Here is a 26,083-nt window from a genome sequence, read left to right on the forward strand (position 1 = left end):
CTCCCCCCGCCCTGATCAAATGGTATATTGTGTATATTTTGTGACATGATGTAAAACGAATTTTCTTGGATTAATAATTTAACTGGGAAACTTGTATTTTGTTTTCAATTATCTGTTTCATGTGCTGCCAGCTATAGTATGGAAAACCAAGTCGTAATGTCTGAGATTAGTATCCACTTTTAAGGCAAGCCATTAACTTTACATAATTAGGAATAAAGAGTAGAAATTGTCTCTGAACTGCGTGCAATACGGCAAGCTTTAATGATTTTCGAAACTAATACTTGGGTGTGTGAACTTTTGTCTTAATATAATGATCATTTAAACAAGAGAAGACTTTTATTTATTAACATGGTTTCTGATTTCTCTGCATTATTCTTAGAGAGTGTTGACAGAGAACTAGGAACAGTACAGTCTACATCACTTTCTGGAAGTTCACACAAATTGTTTTCAGGCCTTTGTAAAAGCCTGTGGTATCCAAAAATCACACAAAACTACCAAACATTACAAAATATAAAACTGAACAATATTTTTACCTGCCACCCTAAAAGTAATCCATTCCAATATTTGTCTTTCTTTCTCTATTTTAAGAATCGTGTTACTGAATACTCTTTCTCCTGCCTAACGTGTTCTCCCTGTACCTCCCATTTCTTAATTTCGACTTGCTTCAGTGATTTCAAATTGGATTCTAACTGTGACAAGCCATAGAAATCAAGGCACACCAGTCACAGTCTGCAGATACCAATATCAACAGTTGTCTGCAACAATCGACTGGGGATATTGCTGAAGAACACAGCTACAGCCTCTTCTACCACTTATACTACGATGACACAGTAACAACAGAATGGAATGTCATGTAACTAGGGCCTCCTGTCGGGTAGACCATTCACCGGGTGCAAGTCTTTCGATTTGACGCCACTTCGGCAACTTGATGATGAGGACAACACAACACCCAGTCCCTGAGTGGATAAAATCTCTGACCGAGCTGGGAATCAAACCCGGGCCCTTAGGATTGACATTCTGTCGTGCTGGCCACTCAGCTATTGGGGGCAGATGCAGTAACAACAACTGTCCCTACAAGTATGATACACACAATTTCCAAAGCTGAATTTCCAGTAGTCCGTGAGACAGAATTTTCATTGAAAGTTGGTTATATATCCGAAGATCAAACGAGTTTCAAGTGCGGGAGTGCTACAAAACAATCATTTAAAATTTATACATACAATACTGTAAATGTTCACAAATATTTGTATGTTACATACGACTATTGAGTGCTGTGAGTGCTGAAGAGATAAACAGAAAAGAGTCCCTGCTGTGGTAAGGAATACCACTGGGATGACCATGTAACACCTAAGAGGAGCAGATATGTGGTTGGTTTTTAGTTCATTGAAAAACACTTTAGTCATGATTGTACTATCAGCAGCATTGTTGTTGTAATCATGAACATGTTAAAAATAAAGTGATCAAATGTTGGGAAAGTATAAATTATGGAAATTGCACTTCATGGAATTTATTGTCTCTTATTAGAATTTGTGTGAAATCTGATCAAACCACTGTGATTGCTTTCTGGATAAACAGCCCAACATCTACACAGTCCTTAATCTTGAGAAATGTGCAAAGAAGTGATTGTATTTTTGTATACATTTACTACTGCAAAATAACAACAACAACAACAACAATAATAATAATAAAAATAATAATAATAATAGTAATAGTAATACCATTAGCAATACAGTTTTCAGAAGAAGTCAAAAATGTTTTTGCAGGAACCAGAATGAGGCTTTCACCCAAAATACATAAATTTGTTATTAAATTATAAGACAACTCTCTCAAATTACTTTGAAATCAACAAAATAATCTGTCACAAAGTCAGCTTAATAGACTTTTGTAGTGTTTAAAGAAGCTGTGAACTAAAAACCTAATATCCTTGGGCTCTTACTTTTCCCTGTAGTATGGTACATTAGGTAATATGAAGTACTTAACACTTAAGCAACTCAACAAAAAACTTTTTCACACAGGGTAGTCCAAAAGTAAACCATCTGGAGTTTCTATACAAGCAAAGTGCTGAAATCTAGTGTTGGAAATAAGCATCTATTCCTATAAGATGCAGCTGAAGCAGCAGTTGTAAATTTCAGTATAGCATTATTGAAAAGGACATTTCACTTACAACACCTAAAATACATTTTAAATGAACTTGCAGTGATTGAACAAGGAGATGTTAAAACACAAGTTAAACAAGGCATGTTCTTTATCAACATCTTGTGTATCATTTATAGAGGAAGCATTTAGATCAGATTCCACTTTAAATACTTCTCTAATTTACTAACCTGGAAGCAAGGACTGTCATTGCCTTTGTTTCATTGACAAGATGAACAAAGTAATAGCTACAAAATATCCGTCTCATCAAGATAAGAAATCCAAAGCAAACACCATCCCACGCAATACCAACATCTTCTTTTGGCACATGACATTCTGGAGCATCTGAAAATAAATAAGACAGCTTTGTTTCTCATTGTTATTGTTACTTTTATCCCCATTACAGCTTATAGCAAGAACCTCTACTAAAACTGTCTTCATTTTACAACTCATAAAAGAGAAAGAAACTGACTTACCAGTCAGGCCACTGCTCTCGAGAGAGTTGCCAAATCTTTTTATACAACCTATACTGAACAACTGCACAGCCCAGCAAGCATTAGTTTGAAAATATTCAGCAAAAATGCATCCAGGTATCTGAAGAATAGCTTTAATGACTATCACAGCCACATTATAGCCAAGCAAAGTATTCCACCATCTCACCACCATCTTGATCGGCCTTAAGTAAAAATCTTCTCCCTGCCACAAGAAAATGAACGAACCACACAAGTAACCAAGAGAGAAGACATTAACCCTATTTGTGCCAGTGAGGAAAACAACAGCTAAGGATGTCCACAGGAATCCACGCAAGACTCCTCGTTTCAATATATCCAACCAGGACCTGTGTAGAAATGAAAAACTCATTTCACAATCTGAACAAACACACACACACACACACAAACAAATAATATTTCAAATAATGGAAAGTCCAGGTTGGAATATCAATAATATTATGAAAAGGATAAAGTGTTACCCACCATAAAAATGACAGTGACTACTACACATTTGAGCTATCAGTTAAAGCCTTATCCAGAAAAGTACATGTGCATGCATGCACACATGCATGCATGCACACCTGCACAACCGCAGGTGCGGGTGCGCGCGTGCACACACACACACACACACACACACACACACACACACACACACACACACATATATGTGCACACAAGCATGGGAACGCACACAGGCACACCTCATGCACACATCACTGCTACCTCCAGCTGCTGCGATCAGAATGCTCAGTATGTAACAGTCATTTCGCTGTAGCTGTCTGTATTGTGTCATCTTTACAATCCGTAGCAATCCATCCTTTTCCTTACATTGTAATCATTGCCATTATAATTATTTGTAGGCCATTTTAACAGCAAATGTGAGAAGTTCAGCTAAATATAAAATAAGTAATTATGTACGCAATCAGTACCCTAGAACATGAATCTCAGCTAGAGACCAGAGGAGCCAATACATGTTTCCATCTTTTCTGTGGCATTTAAAATAATACATGAATCTCAAACACTTCATATATTGATGTTCAATGAAATTAATAGGATAACAGCCTGGAATTTTGAAACTAACCACACAAAATTTCATCAATCTGAAGATTCTTTTTCTAAATATTTCTCTCTCATTCCAAATCTAATTAAGATTCAGCAACTCTTGTTACCAATTATTTTCAAAATTAATTGTTTTCAGTTATTAAGTTCAGCAAATGTATAAATTGAAACTGTTCAATGCCACTTTCTGCTACTATACAGTAACACCCACAGAAAAAATAGTCATACTTACCGTACATATGAAATGTGATCAGGCACTGGATTTATAAAATTTGGATCTTCAACTTCTGTGGTTATATCTTTGTTGGTACCACCAGGGAATTCCACATCAGTGTTTTGCCTTTCAATATGGAAAACAACACTCTGGCGACATACCAACATCAATAAAACAAAATCACCTGTATTAAAAAAAAAAAAAAAAAAAAAAAAAAATGTAGACCACATTGCCTCCTTCTAAATCATATTTTAAGACTACAAGAAAGCAAAAACGCATATGATGTGAATAAAACTTACAGACAAGTTTGTATGCTGGAGGGCTGTGGAGTGGATCCGGGAGGAACATCCAATCCTGTAATCTTCTCAGCAACACAGAATTGTACCACGGATATGCTTAAAGAAATTTAAAAAATGTAATTGCTATCATTTTACTAATATAAAAATTAAGGCTAAACAAATAGAACAGCAATTATCTTTTTTGTGTTGTTGCCACTGTTGTCTAATATATTTTGACGGGCAATGATTTTGCCTTTTTTAGCTTTATTTTCAATCAATGAGATTGTAATTTGAACTACAAGGCCATTTTGAGGTGATCATGTGGTCATTTTACATATCATGATATACGCTGATAGCCACAGTGAACATAGTAAACTGGTAATACACAAATACTTTCTAGAAACCAAAGCCTCTCATAGTTTTTTCACTAAAGTTTGTGTTAAGTTTAAATGTGGTATGATGCTGCATTTCCTAGGCTCACTATAATCCACCCACCTAGCTGTTTTAACCCTCACCCCACTCTACCCTTTTTACCTTTTCTCACTTCTCTTTCTGATCTTCATTGCTTTTTTATTTGGACAGTTTTTATATACTTCTATTTTTCTGATTCTTTTTATTATTATCTGTTACTATTTTTCAGTATTATTCAACTGTGATATTTCTGGGTTTGAGCCCACAGGCTGTAATTGGACTTTGCTTCTCTCTTGATATTATGATATAAAAGAAAGAGAGAGAGAGAGAGAGAGAGAGAGAGAGAGAGAGAGAGGTGGGGGGGGGGGGGGGGGGGGATAATTCCCAGTTTGCCATTCACCAAAAGCCAGAAGATTTGCTGGAATGTACTTAGCTTGTTCTCTAACATCTAAGAATCATAATTATTGTCTATCTTACAAAAGCTCACCAAAAAGAGAATCACTTTGTCCTCATAAGTCTTTTGTATTAAATATTCAAGTGATTTAATGCTTCCAAGAAAGCTTCAAGAGTGTTACACCTAAATTTCCTGTGGTGATACATCCCACTCCAATTGAATGTTGCGTATCCTTATGGCTTCTTACCAATGAAGAACAGTCACAACCAAAATTTATAAAACAAGATATCAAATTTAAAGATACAGGTATTGGTAGGGGAAACTATTTTTATCGTGAATACGTTGAGCAGCTATATCTAGGGACAATGTGCATCCTCAACACAGAACGAAGTCAGTTAACTAGAAACATTGAAGTGAGCTTTGTTATTCAGTCTGATTCAGTATGCTGAACCAAAATGGTGTTAATGTGTGTTTCTTGAAAGGAACACACAACCTGTTAACTCAACTGAAATTTCACAAAAAGTGAGCAATAACGCACACCCACACCCCCACGCGTGTATACACACACACACACACACACACACACACACACACACACACACACACACAAAGAACAAGTGAAGAATATTGCACAAATCTAATAATGGAAAGTACTGGGAAAAAGTACTTAAGCAGAAAAACCTTTTTCCCATGAAGAATTATTGTAAAACTGTTGTGTTACTCCCAGAAACTGAATAACAACAAATAAAGGAAAGAAACTGTGCAACCTAAGTTCTAGAGACAGTTGCCACAAAGAAATTTGTTGCTGATGACTCGCTAGTAAGGGTCACAATATTGTATCCAACAAAAAAGATTTTTAAATGATGATGGGATGGTATAAAACTGACGTACTGCTGTGGCAGAAAGTGACTGCGTTACACAATCAGTGATGAAGCAGCAATTTCCAGCTCAAGAGACAACTCTGCAATTACTTCATGGCTTCACTGATAGTGATGGGCATGTAAAGCAGTACATCTCATGATAAGGCATAAAGTTCAGAATACTGAGGTGAGCTGTATATACACCAAAATATTTTTATATCCTTTTTTCCATGTATTGTGTGAAACTTTGCTGGTGTTAGACAATGAAATTTAATTCAAGTAGTGATTTTCTAGGGAACTGTCAATAAACTTCTAACAGGGGAAGTACTGTACACATATTATTATTTGAACTGCATGTCAGTATTGACAAGAAATATGAAGGAAGTTTTATGGACTATTTCTGACCTAAATCATAAAGTGAGACAGTTAAGTACTGATCTGAAAGCAGAGATAGAACAAACCAGTGTTGACTTTTATATTCAGAGTCTTAAGTTTGAAAAAGTTCTTGCTGATACAAATGTCAAATTGATTAAAACTAAGGCCAATGTGGAATAGGACAACTACTGACTTGATTTTCAAATTGGATACAATTAATAAGAACATAGACCTGTAGGCAAGTAAGATAGAACAACATATTATTGAGTCTCATCAGAAAAAGGCTTAGATGATTCAAGAAATACTAGCATTTATTTTCCCCTTTAGGGCACCTAACCAGGTCACAGATCAGGGAAAGCCTCCCAGATATTGGTGGAAATTAGGAAGTGAAATGTCCAGGGTAGACCAATGCTATCAACATGGGCAGCATCTGTACGCCAGTGGAGCAACCAGTCAAAGAAGTCTGTACTTGGTATTAGGGGTGGCTTGGAAAATTAGATCGTCAATCCATTCTAAAGCAAAGATGGTGATTATGCTCCTCAGCTTTGAATCATTATCCATGATATTAAGGTAAAATTTCTCAAGTTAAATCAGGAACACATTTTCATCTCCGCTTGGGAGCTGCTTTAATGTCACAGAATTCCATGTCTATGAAATAAGGGAAGCAATGCTTTCAAATTTGTACCTACAACTGTCAGTTGCTGGTGGAAGATGGAATTTGACACAAATACACTATGTGCTCAAAAGCATCCAGACACCCCCAAAAACATACGTTTTTCATATTAGGGGCATTGCGCTGCCAGGTACTCCATATCAGCGACCTCAGTAGTCATTAGACATCATGAGAGAGCAGAATGGGGTGCTCTGTGGAACTCAGGGACTTCGAACTTGGTCAGGTGATGGAGTTTCAATTGTGACATACGTCCGTACACGAGATTTCCACACCCCTAAACATCCCTAGGTCCACTGTTTCTGATGTGATAGTGAAGTGGAAAAGTGAAGGGGCACATACAGCACAAAAGTGTACAGGCCGTCCTCGTCTGATGACTGACAGAGACCGCTGACAGTTGAAGAGGATCATAATCTGTAATAGGCAGACATCCATCCAGACCATCACACAGGAATTCCAAACTGCATAAGGATTCACTGCAAGTACTACGATAGTTAGCAGGGAGGTGAGAAAACTTGGATTTCATGGTCGAGCGGCTGCTCATGAGCCACACATGACACCAGAAAATGCCAAATGACGCCTTGCTTGGTGTAAGGAGCATAAACATTGAAAGATTGAACAATGGAAAAACGTTGTATGGAGTGATGAATCATGGTACACAGTGTGGTGACCCAACGGCACGGTGTGGGTATGGCAAATGCCCGGTGAATGTCATCTGCCAGCGTGTGTAGTGCCAACAGTAAAATTCAGCGGCGATGGTGTAATGGTGTGGTCGTGTTTTTTATGGAGAGGGCTTGCACCCCTTGTTGTTTTGCATGGCACTATCACAGCACAGGCCTACATCAATGTTTTAAGCACCTTCTTGCTTCCCACTGTTGAAGAGCAATTCGGGGATGGAGATTGCACCTTCAACATGATCGAGCACCTGTTCATAGTGCACGGCCAGTGGTGGAGTGGTTACAAAACAATAACATCCCTGCAATGGACTGGCCTGCACAGTGGCCTGACCTGAATCCCATAAACACCTTTGGGATGTTTTTGAATGCTGACTTCGTGCCAGGCCTCACCAACTGACATCGATACCTCTCCTCAGTGCAGCACTCTGTGAAGAATGGACTGCCATTTCCCAAGAAACCTTACAGCATCTGATTGAATGTATGCCTGCGAGAGTGGAAGCTGTCATCAAGGCTAAGGGAGGGCCAACACTATACTGAATTCCAGTATTACTGATAGAGGGTGCCATGAACTTTGTAAGTCATTTTCAGCCAGGTTTCCACACACTTTTGATCACATAGTGGAGAAAAGGAATTAGAGAAAAATCAACCAGAACATTTTTGTCTTAAATGAAGTACACAATAAAAGTGAAAACTGCCTTGGTTCAATTCAGAAAATCTCTTCTATTACTGTTTTGAACCACACGGAAAACTAAATGGAGTCAGAATTTTAATAAACAAAACCATTGTAAACAAGATAGCAGTATTATAAGGAACATCGTGTAAAACTGCACATTTGGTAATAAGAATGCCAGAAAAAATATAAAATACAAATAATTCAAGCATATACACATACTTCTAGTCACTCTTCTATGAATGCCTACAAGAAACACATGAAAAAGGGAGAGGCTGTTTTTATAAAATTTTGATTGGTGACTTGAATGCCCAAACTGGAACACCAAGGCCCCAAAATGGTGCCAAACAGGTTCACTACACACAGTGATCATTGATTAATCTGAGGAAGGTTTGAAGTGAATACAAAACATGATGAAACATGGAAGACCAAAACCAATTAAATTGGAAAGAAAAATTTTATGTATCAGAAATCTTGGAGAAAGGAAAGAGGAGTTTCGAGGAAAAATTGAGAGAAAATTAAAAGTACAAAGGTACTAGTCACAATAGTTGAAGAAGTGGGTGGCTCGAGTAAATCTCAAAACCAACCAAATAGAGCAGACAAATAAAATAAGTTTGATTGACAAGAGAAGAAAAATTACAGTAGAGACAAAGATGTGCAAGGCTCTGAGAAAGAGTATGAAAGAAGAAATCAAGAAATATGGAGAAGATAAATACTTTACTATACTGGAAATTTTTGTACTAACCTTCACTGTAGGTTGTAGATGAACTGGATGCTTTTGGCTGAAGTGTTACACAATATAGTCTGTTAGAGGATAAATTTACTTCCTTATTGTGAATTTATTAATCATGTCAGGATTAGGCTATAAGATCCTCTGTTACGTGTATAAGGGCTGTTCAGTATGTACCCAAGTTCTATTTATAAAATCAATCTTTAGTCAGATGCAGTAGTTCCCTAACTTCAACATACCTCTCTCAATGCTGCTTCCAATGCTGGAAGCATCAATGGAAAGCCTCTTTTGGTATGAGGCGCAGCTGCTTTGTCTAATTATGCATAATGGCTTCCGTGTTTTGAGATCTGGTTCTTTAGAGTTTAGTTGAGAAGTCACTCGGGTCTATGTAAGGGGACGAAGATGGCTGACAGGCCACAGCCTTGTTGTGTTTGGGGGGGAAGGCCAACTGTCCAGGAACTGTAAGTCTGGCCATTTATGTCTCACTGCTTTGCAAAGGCAACCAGAACCTCTTGTTGATATTAGTACCTTTTGGGGCATACTTGTGATGGACCCCACCATTGGAGTCAAAACAGAGGGGCAGCATGACTTTCACATTGCTGCAGACTTGCCTCACTTTTTTGTGTCTCGGTGATAATGGATGCTTCTACTGTGATGACTGGAACCTTGTCTCTAGGTCATAAACATAAACCCAGGACTCTTCACCAGTGATCACAGTGTTAACAAAGATGGGATTACTGTTCATAGTATCCAGCAATTCCTGTGTGATCTCTGAATGAAGTTGCTTCTGCTCAGCTGTTAACAACTTTGGCATAAATTTTGTCGACGTCTTCCTGAGGTCTAACTGTTCTGTAAAAATGGAATGAATGGGCCCAATACTTATTTTGACCTTGTCTGCAAGTTTTATGATTGTTATTTGACTATCTTGCATTGCCAGGGTCCTTACTTGATCAATAACAACCTCATTTGTAGATATTGAGGGCCTACCTGAATGTGCTTCACTGTAGATATTGAGGGTCTACCTGAATGTGCTACAGTCTTCACTGATGAACAGCCATCACTGAAGCTTTTGTATATCTCCTTTATCTGTATGGTACCCACTGCTTCACCCCTAAACATTTATCAAATCCATCAGATTGAGAATGTGTGCACTCCAATACATTGAAGGTTTCAACAATAAAAATTAAGGTTAGATACTTTTTGAACAGCCACTGACTGTAATTAGACAATAAAATATAAATTTTACTGCTGCATACCTACGGTCTAGGGGTAGTGTATTTGCCTACTAATCAAAATGTCCCTGATTCCAGAGAGCACTTGCACCCTATCTCCTCTTTTATTTGTTGGATGTATTCAAATGTCTATCTTCCCCGACAGCTTTCCTGATGCTTTAACGCATGTCCTATTCTCTTGTCTCTTCGTCTTGTCAGCGTTTTCCATATGTCCCTTCCTTCAACGATTCTGCAGAGTAGCTCTTCATTCCTTATCATATCAGTCCACCTGGTTTTCCACATTCACCTCTAATGCTTCAATGCTCTTCTGTTCCATTTTTCCCACAAGTTTCCCCATGTGAAATTCCCTGATATTTCCCTGATTTCCAAGACAAATTTCAACATTTTTCCCTGACAGATTTTGTGGTCAAGGCCCTGAAATGGGGCCTCAAGTTCAAATTTGGGCATTATTTCACCAATCACAGTTTTATAAAAACAGTCTCTCCCTTTTTCAAGCATTTCTTTTAGGCATTCATAGAAGGGTTTTCTTTCTTCATCAGAGTCACTAGAAGTTAGTGCAGGAGATGAATTTGTGGCAAGCTGCACCAGACCAGTCAAAAGACTGCTGACTATTTTTAAAAAAGAAGGAGAGGGCATCAATGAAGGTAAATGAAGAGACAGCTGGAGGAGAGAGAGAGAAGAACATTAGGAAGCAGTGGCATATAAGTAATGACAAGAAGTAAAAAAGATGGAATGACTGACTCAAGAACAAAGTGTTGGAAGTGGAAATGATGGTTTGCTTCACTACTGCACAAGGACTTATGGTCACTACATGCATGAGGGGCATTCAATAAGTAATGCAACACTTTTTTTCTCTGCCAGTTTTGGTTGAAAAAACGTAGTATTTGTTGTGGAACATCATGGAATATTCTTGCTTTTTCCCCTATACTTTCATGAAGTTCAGACAGGTGATGGCATTATATGTACCCTTCAAAATGGTGTCTGTAACAGAGGTTCGTTCCAAGCACAGAGTACTCACAAGTTTCTTTTGGTGGAAAACCAGAGCATCACATATCCTCATAGGTGCTTGCAGAATGTCTAAGGAGACCTTGCTGAGAACAAAAGCACGGCAAGTCATTGGGTGTGGCCTGTGTTATCACTGCAACAAGATTGTACAAACCTGTCTGATCTCCCATGTGGCAATTGGATAGCTGGCAGCACACAGCTGTAACTTCTGCAGTGTTGGAATGTACGGACACACTCATTCAAAGTAATCGACGGCTCACTAGCAAACACCTTACTGTTCAACTTGGCATCTCTGCTGGTAGTGTTGACAACCTCTTCCACCAATTGGGGTACTCAAAGATGTGTGCCTGCTGGATTCCTTGCCACCGAATGGAAACCCATAAACAGCAATGACGGACCACATGTGCAGAACTGCTTGTGCATTACAAGGCCATTGTGACAATTTTTTGTCGAACATTGTCACAGGCAACGAAACATGGGTTCATCACTTCAAACCAGATACAAAAGGGCTATCCGTGGAGTGACACCACACCACCTCCCCCTCGAAGTAATAGTTCAGTGCCACACCCTCAGTTGGCAAGGTCATAGCAACAGTCTCTTGGACTCTGAAAAGGTTATTCTGTTTAATATCATGCCCCATTGTCCATTCATCAACTCTGAAGTGTACTGTGCTACCCTCAGAAAACTGAAGAAGCAACTTTGGCGTGCCTATCACCACCAAAATACAATTGTCATCCATGGCAATCCCAGGCCTCACAAAAGGCTTTGCACCCAAGAAGAGCTCATAAAACTTCAATGGACTGCTCTTCCTCATCCACCCTACAGCCCAGAGCTCACGCCTTCCATTTCCATCCGTTTGGCCCGAAGATGGATGCACTCTGCATAAAGCAGTGCGTGGATGATGGAAAGGTTAGTGATGCAGCAAGATGTTTGATGTCGACCAGCAGTACCATGTGGGCATACAGGATGCTCCAATAAGGTGACACAAGGGCAGAGAAGTTGTAGCAACTATGATAACTAAAGTACAAACAACAGCTAAAAGACTCAAATGTTCAGTACTTAGGTGTTAAGTAAAACTCATTCCCATGTCACAGAAAGGAGCAATAATCTCTGAACCCTTTGAATGATCGAGTGTATGATCTTAGTACTTTAGTCTTAGTTTTCTTTTCTTCAGTTTCTTTTTGAAAATCAAGCCGAAGGTAGTGAGCCCTAGAAGGTTTCTGACCCTAGTGAGTAACTTTTAGTTGGCAACTACAATGGGTATGAGTCAGCACCATAATAAGGTAGGAAGAATATATTTTGATTCACTGTACTAGTCTTAAATGCAGATATTTTGTGATTTGCATGAAACACTTTAACAACTATTACAAATCTCTCAAAGATGAATTCAATCAGAGTATTATCAAATATTACATGGCATTGTTACATTTCATGGGGGCATATGAGCTACCTGTTTTGTGTGTTTTCTTAATTACCTATCTGGTCCCTTTAGCAACATGTGTTGATAATAAATGGACTTATACAGAGATATATTTTTGTATGTAAAACATACAGACTTACTTGATTTGGATAAAATAGGAGAAATAAAGTTTAATCCATACTAGTGTACTGAATAGTCACAAAGAAAAAAAGAAATACTGGACAACAATCCAACAGTTGTAATCTAAGTACCTGAAGTTGTTTTCACATAATTTATTATTTAATAAATGTGGTTACATAGCCTGATGCTTCTTCATTTAAATGGCACAGCACATGAGAGGATATGAGATATTCCACTATTTTATAGGTAATAATTCCAAAAAAGGAAACCTTTTGATTAATAGGAAAAATCTGTATTAGCTTGATGTATAAATGAAGAAGTGTATAAAACTGTACATTTTGGTAAAGATGAGAGCAAAGGTCACTTGGAGGGTTAGAACTATCTTTGTTATGTATGAAAGCTTGTTATGGGTCATATTCTGTTGTGGTTACTCTACTTATGTGCCTCAGGTAGTCATTATTGCTTCATGTGGCAACAAGACCTGTATCACTGTACATGATATTATTGCAAGTGCAGCAAAGAGACTGCTGTGCTGCACACAGCTGCAAGGAATAGCAGCGGTTCTAACATAATATATTGCAATAATGTCAATATATAATGAATCTTTTTGTAACAGCATTTTGTTTAGTTGGTTGAATGTGAGAGCCTGAACTGGATATTAGCCTAAAATAAGGACACATATTAATGACTAATGTCTTGTTTTATGTATAGAAAATGTATAATAAATTCTAATTGTAGCTCCCAGTTCTTAGAGTACTACCTTAGTAGATATTGGTGTCAAATCAAGATTTAAGAAAATTTCATCTAGTCGAGCGTTCAATGACTACTACAGAGCACATGTGTAGTTTATCAATGGCACACAACTGAGAAAAAGTACCAGTAGTATGGTGTTTGAAATGTCACACAATAGTTCAGGACAGTGGTCCTGGCATGTGACAGGCTCTCCAACACAGTCAAAAGTAGAATTATAAAAAGCCTTTAATGTAAGTGAATGACGTTAATCTTGTAAATCTGAGTCTGGAAAGAGTTAACATAATGGCATATTCATAATCATCTAGATGGGGCACATATCATTTGAATTTTCAATCAGACACAAGGCTGCAACCTGTCTCCACTGTTGTTCATATTATTTATGGATCATATGTTGAAAACAATAGACTGGCTGGGTGAGATTAAGATAGGTGAACACAAAATAAGCAGTCTCGCATATGTGGATAACTTAGTTGTGATGGCAGATTCTATTGAAAGTTTGCAAAGTAATATTTCAGAGCTAGATCAGAAATGTAAGGACTATGGTATGAAGATTAGCATCTCCAAAACAAAAGTAATGTCAGTGGGAAAGAGATATAAATGGATTGAGTGCCAAATAGGAGGAACAAAGTTAGAAAGGTGGACGGTTTCAAGTACTTAGGATGCATATTCTCACAGGATGGCAGCATAGTGAAAGAACTGGAAGCGAGGTGTAGCAAAGCTAATGCAGTGAGCGCTCAGCTACGATCTACTCTGTTCTGCAAGAAGGAAGTCAGTACCAAGACTAAGTTATCTGTGCACCGTTCAATCTTTCGACTAACTTTGTTGTATGGGAGCGAAAGCTGGGTGGATTCAGGTTACCTTATCAATAAGGTTGAGGTTACGGATATGAAAGTAGCTAGGATGATTGCAGGTACTAGTAGATGGGAACAATGACAGGAGGGTGTGCACAATGAGGAAATAAAAAAATATCTGGGAATGAACTCTATAGATGTAGCAGTCAGGGCGAACAGGCTTAGATGGTGGGGTCATGTTACATGCATGGGAGAAGCAAGGTTACCCAAGAGACTCATGGGTTCAGCAGTAGAGGGTAGGAGGAGTTGGGGTAGACCGAGGAGAAGGTACCTGGATTCGGTTAAGAATGATTTTGAAGTAATAGGCTTAACATCAGAAGAGGCACCAATGTTAGCACTGAATAGGGGATCATGATGATGACACAATGAATTTTCTATCAGATTCAATAAATTACAAAATTAACTGATTTTGTAGTTGGGAATGGTAATAAAGAACATGTAATTCTTTACATTTTGATGAGCTAGCATTAATCATTACTATTACTACTACTACTACTCCATGGCACTACATCCCTTGTAGGGCCTTGGCCTCCTGAATAATCTCTGCCCACTCTTTTCTGCTGGCTGCCTTGGCTCTCCATCTTCTACCTCCCATCCTTCTCAAGTCCTGTACATTGTCTAGCCATGTGGTCTTTGGTCTGCCCTTATACGACATCCACCGGGTTTTCCTTTGAAAACTTTCTTGACTATGCTGTTCTCCACCATGCTTTCTACGTGTCCCAACTAACGTAGTCTCTTATTCTTTATTTCTGTCACTATATCCAGGTTATATATCTAAAAACAAAGATTCTGTAACTTACCAAACAAAAGCGTTAGTATGTTGATAGAGACACTAACAAACACAAACACACACACAAATTTCAAGCTTTCGCAACCCACGGTTGCTTCATCAGGAAAGAGGGAAGGAGAGGGAAAGATGAAAGGATGTGGGTTTTAAGGGAGAGGGTAAGGAGTCATTCCAATCCCCTGCTTGTGTCTGTATATGTGCGGATGGATATGTGTGTGTGTGTGTGTGTGTGTGTGTGTGTGAGTGTGAGTGTATACCTGTCCCTTTTTCCCCCAAAGGTAAGTCTTTCCGCTGACGGGATTGGAATGACTCCTTACCCTCTCCCTTAAAACCCACATCCTTTCGTCTTTCCCTCTCCTTTCCTCTTTCCTGATGAAGCAACCGTGGATTGCGAAAGCTTGAAATTTGTGTGTGTGTGTGTGTGTGTGTGTGTGTGTGTGTGTGTGTTTGTTTGTTTGTTAGTGTCTCTATCAACGTACCAACGCTTTCGTTTGGTAAGTTACAGAATCTTTGTTTTTAGATATATTTTTCCCACGTGGAATGTTTCCCTCTATTATAGCTATATCCAGTTTGTTGTACAACTCTCTGATCTCATTATTTATGATTCTCCAAAAACCCCTACCATTCACTGGCCTGTAAATTTTCCTAAGTATCTTCCTTTCCCATCTCAGTAACAACTCCTCATCATTTTGTGTCATAGTCCAGGTCTCCAAACCATACATCACCACAGGTCTAACTACTGTATGATACACAGACAGTTTCAGATTCCTACTAAAGCTTCTTGCTTCAAACACTTTAACCAGTTCAAAGTAGCTCCTGTTACCAGCTGCAATCCTTGCATGTATTTCTTCACTCATATCTTTGTTATCTGTTACCAGAGACCCAAGATATTTAAAGCTCTCACAGCATTCATATTCTTTTCAGTTCAAAGTCATGCTTCTTTCTCCTTCATTATCTCTTTTCCTAGATGTTAACACATACTTGGTCTTTAACTGATTAATGGTCAGCCCCATCTCTGCACCATATCTTCCTACTTTTTCAAGCTTTTCTTCCAGATCCTGTTTCCTCCTGGATAACAAATCAATATCATCCGCATATGCATGCTCCTGAGTCACTCTATTACACAGTGTTCCCCCAGGGTTGTTGCTTTGTGTATTTCACATTACTCTCTCGAAGGCAACATTAAATAGAATAGTGGAGAGCAGATCACCCTGCTGCAGTCCTTGGTTAGCTTCAAATGCCTTTGATAAAGTGCCCTTGATCTTTACTTTGCATATTGTTCTTCTCAAAGTCATTTGAACCAATCTTGTAAGTTTGTTAGGGACTCCTGCCTCTTGCATTGCCTTCCAAAGTTGATCCCTTTTGATACTATTATAAGCTTGTTTGAAATAAATGAACAGGGGGTGAACATCGATGTTATACTCGTAACATTTTTCAAGGATCTGTCTAATAGTGAAAATCTGATCTGTAATGGATCTATTAGTTCTGAAACCACACTGGTAGTCTCCTAGATATTTCTACTTATGTTCTTAACCACCCAGTCATGATTTTTCCTAATACTTTACATACTACACAGAGCATTGCAATTCTTCCATAATTCCCACAGTCAGGTTTGTCATGTTTCTTATGTGTACATAGATAAGAAACATGACAAACTTAACTGCGGGACTTATAAGAGAATTGCGGTGCTCCACTGCTGTACTCCACTGTTTTGGCATATTTTCTTTCTGCCATATTTCCACTGTAATCTCATGCAAAACACTTACTAGTTTTTCTCCTCCATATTTTACCATTTCTGCTGTAATATTGTTTTCTCCCAGAGCTTTATTGTTTTTAAGAGTCTTGATACTAATTTTAACTTCTTCCCATGTGGGTTCTGCTACTGATCCCTGATGAACATCATTGTTCAAAGAAAATACTGTTTGTTTATTAAGAAATAAATTAACATGACACAACCTACAAAGAAGAGACAAGTAGAAGACTGAATGTATTTTTGTACTACAGTAATATATTGTGACAAAAAACACAAAAAGAAATTTTTTTTTAAATATTAAGTGAAAATGTCAGCTTTCACTGTCTTAAAGTTATAGGGAGCTCAAGAAGTTGTTCCTCACAGGTAACACATATTAAAATAGAAACAAATTACAAGTATAATAAAACAGGAAACTTATCACTAACTCATCTCAATTTTCTTTACTTGTAGGTCAACTTTTAGTTAACATTAATTTATAAGTGTACTTACACAGGCATAGACCAGGTGGCAAACCAACTGCTAGTGCATACTGAACAGGTAAGAGTACAGCTATAAAAATTTGATAGAATATCCAGATTCTGGCTGCAGTTTCTCTTCTCATTGCAAACAAGAGGCACAGCCAGAAGGAATACAAAACTGCATAAAAATCCAGACGTGTTCCAATCAGCCCCACAGTAGCCATGAGACAAGCCTGAAACAAGCCGCCGCCATCAAAATGACAGACCATTAATTCTAGGCTGCCAGGAAAAAAAGTATAAGTTAGAATATGGTCAAAAGAAGTTGGAGTCCTGGAGGGGATTTCAGTCTTTTGGTAGAAGTAGTTTAAGTCTGAACTGGATACAATATTCTATACGGCATTTAGTCGTAACAGTACAAGTAAACATGTTGATATCTATCTTGGAAAACAGTATAAGTCAATTTATACTATTAGTGCTGCAGTCCAACGTAGTAAAAGTCTCATTATATTCCTTGACCTGGTCAAGGAAAATGATGCAGGTGATGACTTAATGTCTTTGGTACAATGTGTGCTACCATTATAGAATATCTATGATTTATTGTTACCTCTGTGAGTACTATTTGAAGTTGTAAACATTTGGTTAGCTTACGAAAACAGATTAATTCTCAGTACTAGCAATGTATAATACAGTGGTCTGTGGTTATTCAATCACACAAATAAAATAGGATAATAGTAACATAAGAACGGTACATTTTTGTAGATGTCAACTAGGTCATTAAGAATATTAGAACATGCAAAGAAATCTTTAACACAGGACAAAAATGGTGAAACAGTTAAGTGCTCTTGATAATGTTCAGTAGCGAATACAGGAAAGAATATTATCGTAAGTAGCTGTTTCACCGTCAAAATTTCCTATTACTAAAGAACTTGTTTCCATGTATTTCAGCTCTTAACGAAAGCAGTAGGAGAAATATGGTAGTTAACCTGGAAAAACAGGAAGATACATTCTCACATGTGTCATCTGAGCTAATAACAAACAGTTAGGAATAATCCAGGATACTGTGGATGTAATAGGCAACTGTAGTGATCCTCTGTTAGATATATCTGTTGATTGCAATATTGATTAAGACTATGTTCTGGATTTTAAAGCAAATAAGTCACCAGGTCTGCATGGAATCCCAGTTCCATTTTACAAAGGGTACTCTACAGCATTAGCCCATTACCTAGCCTGCATTTATCATGAATCTCTCAGCCAGTGCAAAGTCCCAAGTGACCAGAAAAAAGTGCAGGTGACTCCAGTACATAAAAAAGGTAAAAGAACGGACTCACAAAATTACAGACCAATATCCACAACTTCTATTTGCTGCAGAATCCTTGAACATATTCTCAGCTTGAATATAATAAACTTTCTTCAGACTGAGAAGCTTATTTGCACGAATTGGCATTGTTTTAGAAAGCATCATTTGTGTGAAACTCAGTTGCTGTTTTCTCACATGACTTACTAACAAGGGAACCTCCCCATCACACCCCTCTCAGATTTAGTTATATGTTGCACAGTGGATAGGCCTTGAAAAACTGAACACAGAAAGAAGTTGTGTGGAACTATGAAGAAATAAGCAAAATATACAAACTGAGTAGTCTATGCGTAAGATATGTGACATTACGGAGTGTGTGAACTCAGGAGAGCCGTGGCCCCGTGGTTAGCGTGAGCAGCTGTGGAACCAGAGGTCCTTGGTTCAAGTCTGCCCTCTACAGAAAAATTTTAATTTTTTATTTTCAGACAATTATTATCTGTCCGTCCGTTATGTTTTCATCACTTTTTTGGGAGTGATTATCACATCCACAAGAAATCCTAAATCGGACAAGTTAGAAAAATCTTTTTACCCATTCGCCATTCGACAACATATTCCTGTCATGTGACGCACAAGCCGTCACCAGTGTCGTATAGAATATATCAGACGTGTTTTCCTGTGGAGGAATCGGTTGACCTATGACCTTGCGATCTAATGTTTTCGGTTCCCATTGGAGAGGCACGTCCTTTTGTCTACTAATCGCACGGTTTTGCGGTGCGGTCGCAAAACACAGACACTAAACTTATTACAGTGAACAGAGACGTCAATGAACGAACGGACAGATCATAACTTTGCGAAAATAAATAAAGTTGTCGCTCGAGGGAAGACTAGAACCAAGGACCTCTTGTTCCGCAGCTGCTCACGCTAACCACGGGACCACAGCGCTCCTGGGCTCAGATTATCCTTAATGTTGCCTATCTTGCGCATGGGCTACTCAGTTGGTATATTTTGCTTATTTTTTTCATAGTTCCACACAACTTCTTCCTGTTTTCTCGATTGATCTGTATTCCGTTTTTCAAGGCCTATCCACTGTGCCAACTTATAACTAAATCTGAGAGGGGTGCGATGGAGAGGTTCCCTTGTAAGAACTATGGATGAAAGGCAACAGCAGATTCCATATTTCTAGATTTCCAGAAAGCATTTGACATGGTGCCCCACTGCACTCTGTTAACGATGATACTGGCATATGGAATAAGTTCATAGATATACAAGTGGCTCAAAGACTTCTCAAATAATAGAACCCAGTATGTTGTCCTCAACAGTGAGTGTTCATCAGAGACAAGGGTATCATTATGAGTGCCCTGGGGAAATGTGATAGGACCGCTTTTGGTCTCTGCATACATAAATGATTTGACTGACAGGGTGGGCAGTGATCTGCGATTGTTTGCTGATGATGCTATGGTGCATGGTAAGGTGTCGGAAGTTGAGTGACTGTAATAAGATACAAGATGACTTACACAAAACTTCCAGTTGGTGTGATGAATGGCAGCTAGCCTTAAATGTGGAAAAAATGTAAGTTAAAGTGAATGAGTAGGAAGATCAAACATGTAATGTTCGGATACAATATTATTAGTGTCCTGCTTGACACAGTCAAGTCATTTAAATATCTGGGCGAAATGTAGCAAAGTGATATGAGGTGGAATGAGCATGTGGAAACTGTGAGAGGGAAGGTGAATGCTCTACTTTGGTTTATTAGGAGACTTTTAGAAAGAGTGGTTCACCTGTAAAGGAGACCACATATAGAACCCTGGTGTGACCTATTCGTGAGTACTGCTTGAATGTTTACGATCTGTACCAGGTCGTATCAAAGAAGACATTGAGGCAATTCAGAGGCAGGCTGCTAGATTTGTTACCGGTAGGTTCGAACAACATGTAAGTGTTAAGGAGATGCTTCAGAAACTCAAATGGGAATCCCTGGAGGGAAGGCGATGTTCTTTTCAAGAAAAAATTCTGAGAAAATTTAAAGAACCAGCATTTGAAGCTGACTGCCAAATAGTTCTATTTCCCCCAATATACACTACACGTAAGGACCACGAGGATAAGATACAAAAAATTAGGGCTCATACAGAGGCATACAAACAGTTGTTTTTCCCTCACTCTATTTGCAAATCAAATAGGAAATGAAATGACAAGTAATGGTACAGAATACCCTCTGCCACTCTCTGGACAGTGGCTTGCGGAGTATCTATGTAGATGAAGATATAGATATAGAAGAGAGTGAGTCAAGAGAGGATGAAGATACAAATGTGTGGAAGATAGTGACTGCCGGAAGACCTTCAAAAAGGAAGAAAATTGACAGTATTGCACAGGAAATTGGCTAAATAAATGCTGAACCAAAAAAAAAAGTCTGCATCAAATGCCATGAAAGGTACTTATTCTTGAAAAGCAAGAGCAGAATGGAAACAAAAGTGGAATATGGGACACAAAAATATAACAGTCAAAGGGAAAGAATTTAAAGCTGGAGCTTCAAAACCTTTAAAAATGTGCAGCTTGAAATGTAAAGAAAAACTAGACAAAATGATTGACAAACTGAACAAGGTTGGGACACAAATATTTAATGAATATTGGGCTCTTGGAGATTGAAACAAAACAGTACACTTTGTAGTCAGACTCAATGACTCAAAAGCACCTGCAGCATCATGGAAAAGGACCCAGGATCCCAACAAAGCAAGTTGCCATATGGTTACTCATTTCATTTCATTTCTGAGTAACAGGAGAACAATGTCGTGTTTCCTGAGAATGTTTCATGAATATCCTTGATGAGTCCCTGATGATCATCACATTTGAGCTTACCAATCGACAGGCTAATGTATCTGGAACTTTAAGTGAAGACAACACGAAAAAGATACCACCTGGTAACAAAAACCCTCCTGAGAAACTAAAAGAAGTAAGAAATCAAATTACATCATTTCCTCAATATAAATTGCTCTACACATGTAGAGAAAGTAAGAGAGTTCATATAAAAACTGACCGCCGGCCAGCCACCACATAGAGCCGGCGTCGTCGCTTCTCTTTATTTGGCAACAGCTTGAGTAATCTGATTTAACAAACATAGTACTCCATTTGCGAGCTGCTAATGATACAGTATGACTAGAGAGATCATCGTGCAGGAATTACATTAATTCTGCAGTGAATTGCTTAACAAATATTACCCTCAGCTATGCAGCTGGAATGACTCATTACACAGGTACTCTATGTCACACTTGGTTAAGTGATCAGTTCGCTGCAGTCCTGCTTCTACTGTTCCTAAATACTTGTATACTGACCATTCGTTATTGGACTAAATATGCACTACAATCTGATTTGCATGTATATGAGATGGGTTAGCGCCGTCACAAAGCAATGACTAAGGGCTGTGTGCCATTGAATTCCCGTTACATTGATGGCAAGACAAATGTTCACAAATCACCTCTATTGCCTCAAAAACAAATGCATCTTAAATATCGAAGGACTAGTGTCCACACTGTCACAGCGCGTTGAAATACAGCAACGACGGCAGATGAAAATTTCTGACTGGCTGGGCTTCGAACCTGGACCTCCTGCGTACTGGACAGACATGCTGACCACTTCACAATTTTTTTTTAAGTTTTGGAATTTCAGCACCAGGTAGGTGGAGGCAAAGAGGGCAGGGGTCGAAAGATCCGAGGCCTGGCCACAATGCCTCCCCCATGCCTGTCACTGAGTAGCTGCATTATTCCCATGTATTCCATGTTTGTTCCCATATATGCCTTAAATTGTAGAACAAAATTGAAGTAGTAATTAAGGTAAAATAAATTACAGATTGCCGCCTCCAATGGCGTGCGTTCCTTGTAGAACATAACTTGTAACAGTGAAAAGGGTGACGGAAAAATGCGTAACAAACATTCATTCAGAAATATATTCACAATTTAAGTTATTATGCACTGGATGCATATGAGGTCTGTAAGGAAGCCATATATTTTTCAACAAATGAAAGAAATTTCAGAGCCAGAGGGGTTTTGCCAAATTAGAACAGTGCTGATTTTAGAGCCAACATAAAAGAAGATTCCAGGAATAAAAAAAAGTGAATGAATAGTATTCTGCTTCTAATCAATAAAACTGTCCACCTCTTTGTAGCCCACATAAAGCACTAGATAAAAAATGTTGAATCCATTCCTTATATTTGTTATTCTTCTTCAGCTTAAAATGTTCTTCTGCAATATAAAACATGTACTCTAAGTTCGAAGTTCTGTTTGTTAAGACGTAAAATACAAACTGTCCCAGAAGCCATGAATAACTGTTATTCTTTGTGAACGGGTAACATTTACAGTCAGGTTGCAAGGTTCAGTTAACGGTATACGACTTTCTGCAGTTCTGTTGATAGTGCTAATTTCTTCCTAGTGCAGTTCCAAATTCTGATTCTATTTTCACATAAGAAGATGTATGTGACAGTTTCTACAAGCCGACATTTGTCGCAGTATAGAGATGGTCTCAATTTGATTTTCTATAATCGTTCTGCTGTGGGTATTGTTTCGTTTACAACGTCGTACCATACGGCACTGACTCTAGTTGGTAGAATTTTATTATTGATAGTTTTACAGGCGTTCATCCAGTTTTTAATAGGTTAATTTACCGGAATTGGGTTGTGAAGATGATGTCTGGTAATATAATCATAGACGGTTCTAGTGTTGGTTTGTGCTGGTGGAAGTATTATACAGCTCCAATCGCCATAGTACTTTCGGACGTAATATAGCCTGGCATCTTTATGTGCTACATTAACAGGAGCATTTCTGTTCCCATGATCTAACGAGAGGAACAGAAGTTTCGTGATGTCTGTCTTAGTGGCATGTATTAGTTTAAAAGCATGTCTTTAATTCCAAGTCCTTCGTTTTGCCTCTGAAAAGTCGCCGTGTGGAAGGGTACTTTGAAGATATTTTTTTTCCTCATGTACCAAGATGCTACAGCTAGTATTTTATGTACGGTAACCTGCGGTATCGGTAAGACTGCTGCGACATGATATAATTTGCGAAGTATGTATGTATTTATAAACTAAACTTTCTGCAATCAGTCTAACGATTGCATGTCGTGGTCCTTCAACAAGGTTCCGATGACATTAAGTTTCCGCTCCCAGTTGTTTGTAGCCATGCACTTGGGATTCGTCCTTAACCACAATCCGAGTTGGAGTCTCTCTTCAGTTACTTCTAACCAGTGCGCACCTATTGCGCTATTGTAAGAACCGAGATGCAGTATTTTGGATTAAAAATTTTGTAAATTTGTGGTAAGATCTTAAGGGACCAAGCTGCTTAGGTCATCGGTCCATAAGCTTACACAATACTTAATCTAACTTAAACTAACTTACGCTATGGACAACACACACACCCATGCCGGAGGGAGGACTCGAATCTCCGAGATGACGTGCGTCTAGCACTGAAGACTTTTGATGACCCGTCGAGAGCTGAATAATTATACAGGATGGCTCAAAATGGCTCTGAGCACTATGGGACTTAACATCTGAGGTCATCAGTCCCCTAGAACTTAGAACTACTTAAACCTAACTAACCTAAGGACATCACACACATCCATGCCCGAGGCAGGATTAGAACCTGCGACTCAAGCGGTCGCGTGGTTCCAAACTGAAGTGCCTAGAACCGCTCGGCCACTACACAGGATGTTTCTGGAAGAATAGTAAATATTGTAGGAGGTGGCAGTATAGGCAAATTGCAGAAAAAATGCCATATAACATACGTCCAATTTTTATGGCATACATATAGCTGGGTTCAACGCATTTTTGTTTCATATGTTGGTCCTTACAGGATCCAGTTGTCTACACTTCCTGTCGGCCAGAGTGGCCAAGCGGTTCTAGGCACTACAGTCTGGAACCGAGCGACCGCTATGGTCGCAGGTTCGAATCCTGCCTCGGGCATGGATGTGTGTGATGTCCTTAGTTTAGTTAGGTTTAAGTAGTTCTAAGTTCTAGGGGGCTGATTACCACAGCAGTTAAGTCCCATAGTACTCAGAGCCATTTGAACCTTTTTTTCTACACTTCCTTGAAAATGAGCTTCCAGCGTTATTGGAAGGGCTTCATTTGGCTACAAGAAGGCGTATGTTCCTCCAGCATGATGGGGCTCCTGCACATTCTATTTGTCAGGTGACACATTATCTAAATCTAACATTTCCTTGAAGATGGATCAGTAGATATGGGCACTTTTCTTGGCCTCCGAGGTCCCCAGACCTTATCTCTTTGGATTTTTGCGTGCGGGGATGGTTAAAGTCGAAGTCTACAAAGAAAAAGTAAACCCAAGAGCCGATTTGATCATTCAGATTATGAATAATGCAACCCTCATAAAATAACGCAAAGACGACCTCAGAAGAGCTACACATGGTGTTATCAAGAGAGGTCAAATGTGCATTGCAGTTGGTGGGGGAATTTTTGAAAATCAAATTTGAACATCCTCATCTGCCTTTGCTTTGAGTTTGTTAGGGTTACGTACTAACAGCTGTATCTCTGTACTCAATAAAAAGTGGACGCATCTAAATGGAATTTTTTATGCAATTCGTCTGTACTACCACCTGCTAAAATATGTACTATTCCTCCTGGAACACCCAGAACATATTGGCTTGTGTCTGTATATATATGTGTGGATGGATATGTGTGTGTGTGCGCGAGTGTATACCCGTCCTTTTTTCCCCCTAAGGTAAGTCTTTCCGCTCCCGGGACTGGAATGACTCCTTACCCTCTCCCTTAAAACCCACATCCTTTCGTCTTTCCCTCTTTCCTGATGAGGCAACAGTTTGTTGCGAAAGCTTGAATTTTGTGTGTATGTTTGTGTTCGTTTGTGTGTCTGTCGACCTGCCAGCACTTTCATTTGGTAAGTCACATCATCTTTGTTTTTAGATATATTTTTCCTTCGTGGAATGTTTCCTTCTATTACAACCATATCATTAATTTGAACCCAACAATTACGTTTGTTATTGTCGCCTTTGCATTTCGAAATCTTTCCTGTCGTCTTATTTCTCTTTTTTCTCTTTATTTTCTCTTTCTGTTTTTACCAGTAGTTTCACTTTGTATTCACCTTCCCCTTTTACCGTTATCTACTATACAATTTTATCCCGCCATATATATGCTCAACAATACGTAACCCACTTCCCAACCATAACCAAAAGATTTTATTTTCCGCTTTCAACACTACCGCTGCTATAAAATCCACCGTTTCTAGTTCAATAACAGCTGCTTTCACGTATTTAACCACCATTTCGGCTAGTTCTAATAACTTTAACTTTATTTCCACTTCCGTTTTTCGCACATCACTGATCATTTTAGCCGCTCCCCACAGGTTTTAACGTCATTTTTTCTACAATTGTTAGCCCCATTTTCGTAATCTTTCACCACAACACCACTCCTTTTATACGTTTTTTCGAAATTTTCTCGAAAT

General features: G+C 38.6%; 1 protein-coding gene across 1 annotated transcript in view; it reads right to left on the reverse strand.

Annotated features, from left to right (window-relative positions):
* LOC126088449 (piezo-type mechanosensitive ion channel component) overlaps window positions 1–26,083 on the reverse strand; it is a 724,612-nt gene that overhangs the window by 282,292 nt on the left and 416,237 nt on the right. Inside the window, exons 22-26 of the mRNA XM_049906591.1 lie at window positions 17,373–17,574; window positions 4,197–4,292; window positions 3,916–4,081; window positions 2,610–2,971; window positions 2,325–2,478 (exon numbers count right to left, since the gene is read on the reverse strand). Of these exons, the coding sequence (XP_049762548.1) occupies window positions 2,325–2,478; window positions 2,610–2,971; window positions 3,916–4,081; window positions 4,197–4,292; window positions 17,373–17,574 (980 nt within the window). The remainder of the gene's footprint in view (window positions 1–2,324; window positions 2,479–2,609; window positions 2,972–3,915; window positions 4,082–4,196; window positions 4,293–17,372; window positions 17,575–26,083) is intronic.

The sequence above is a fragment of the Schistocerca cancellata genome, chromosome 6, assembly GCF_023864275.1.
Source record: "Schistocerca cancellata isolate TAMUIC-IGC-003103 chromosome 6, iqSchCanc2.1, whole genome shotgun sequence".
Taxonomy (NCBI): Eukaryota; Metazoa; Arthropoda; class Insecta; order Orthoptera; family Acrididae; genus Schistocerca; species Schistocerca cancellata.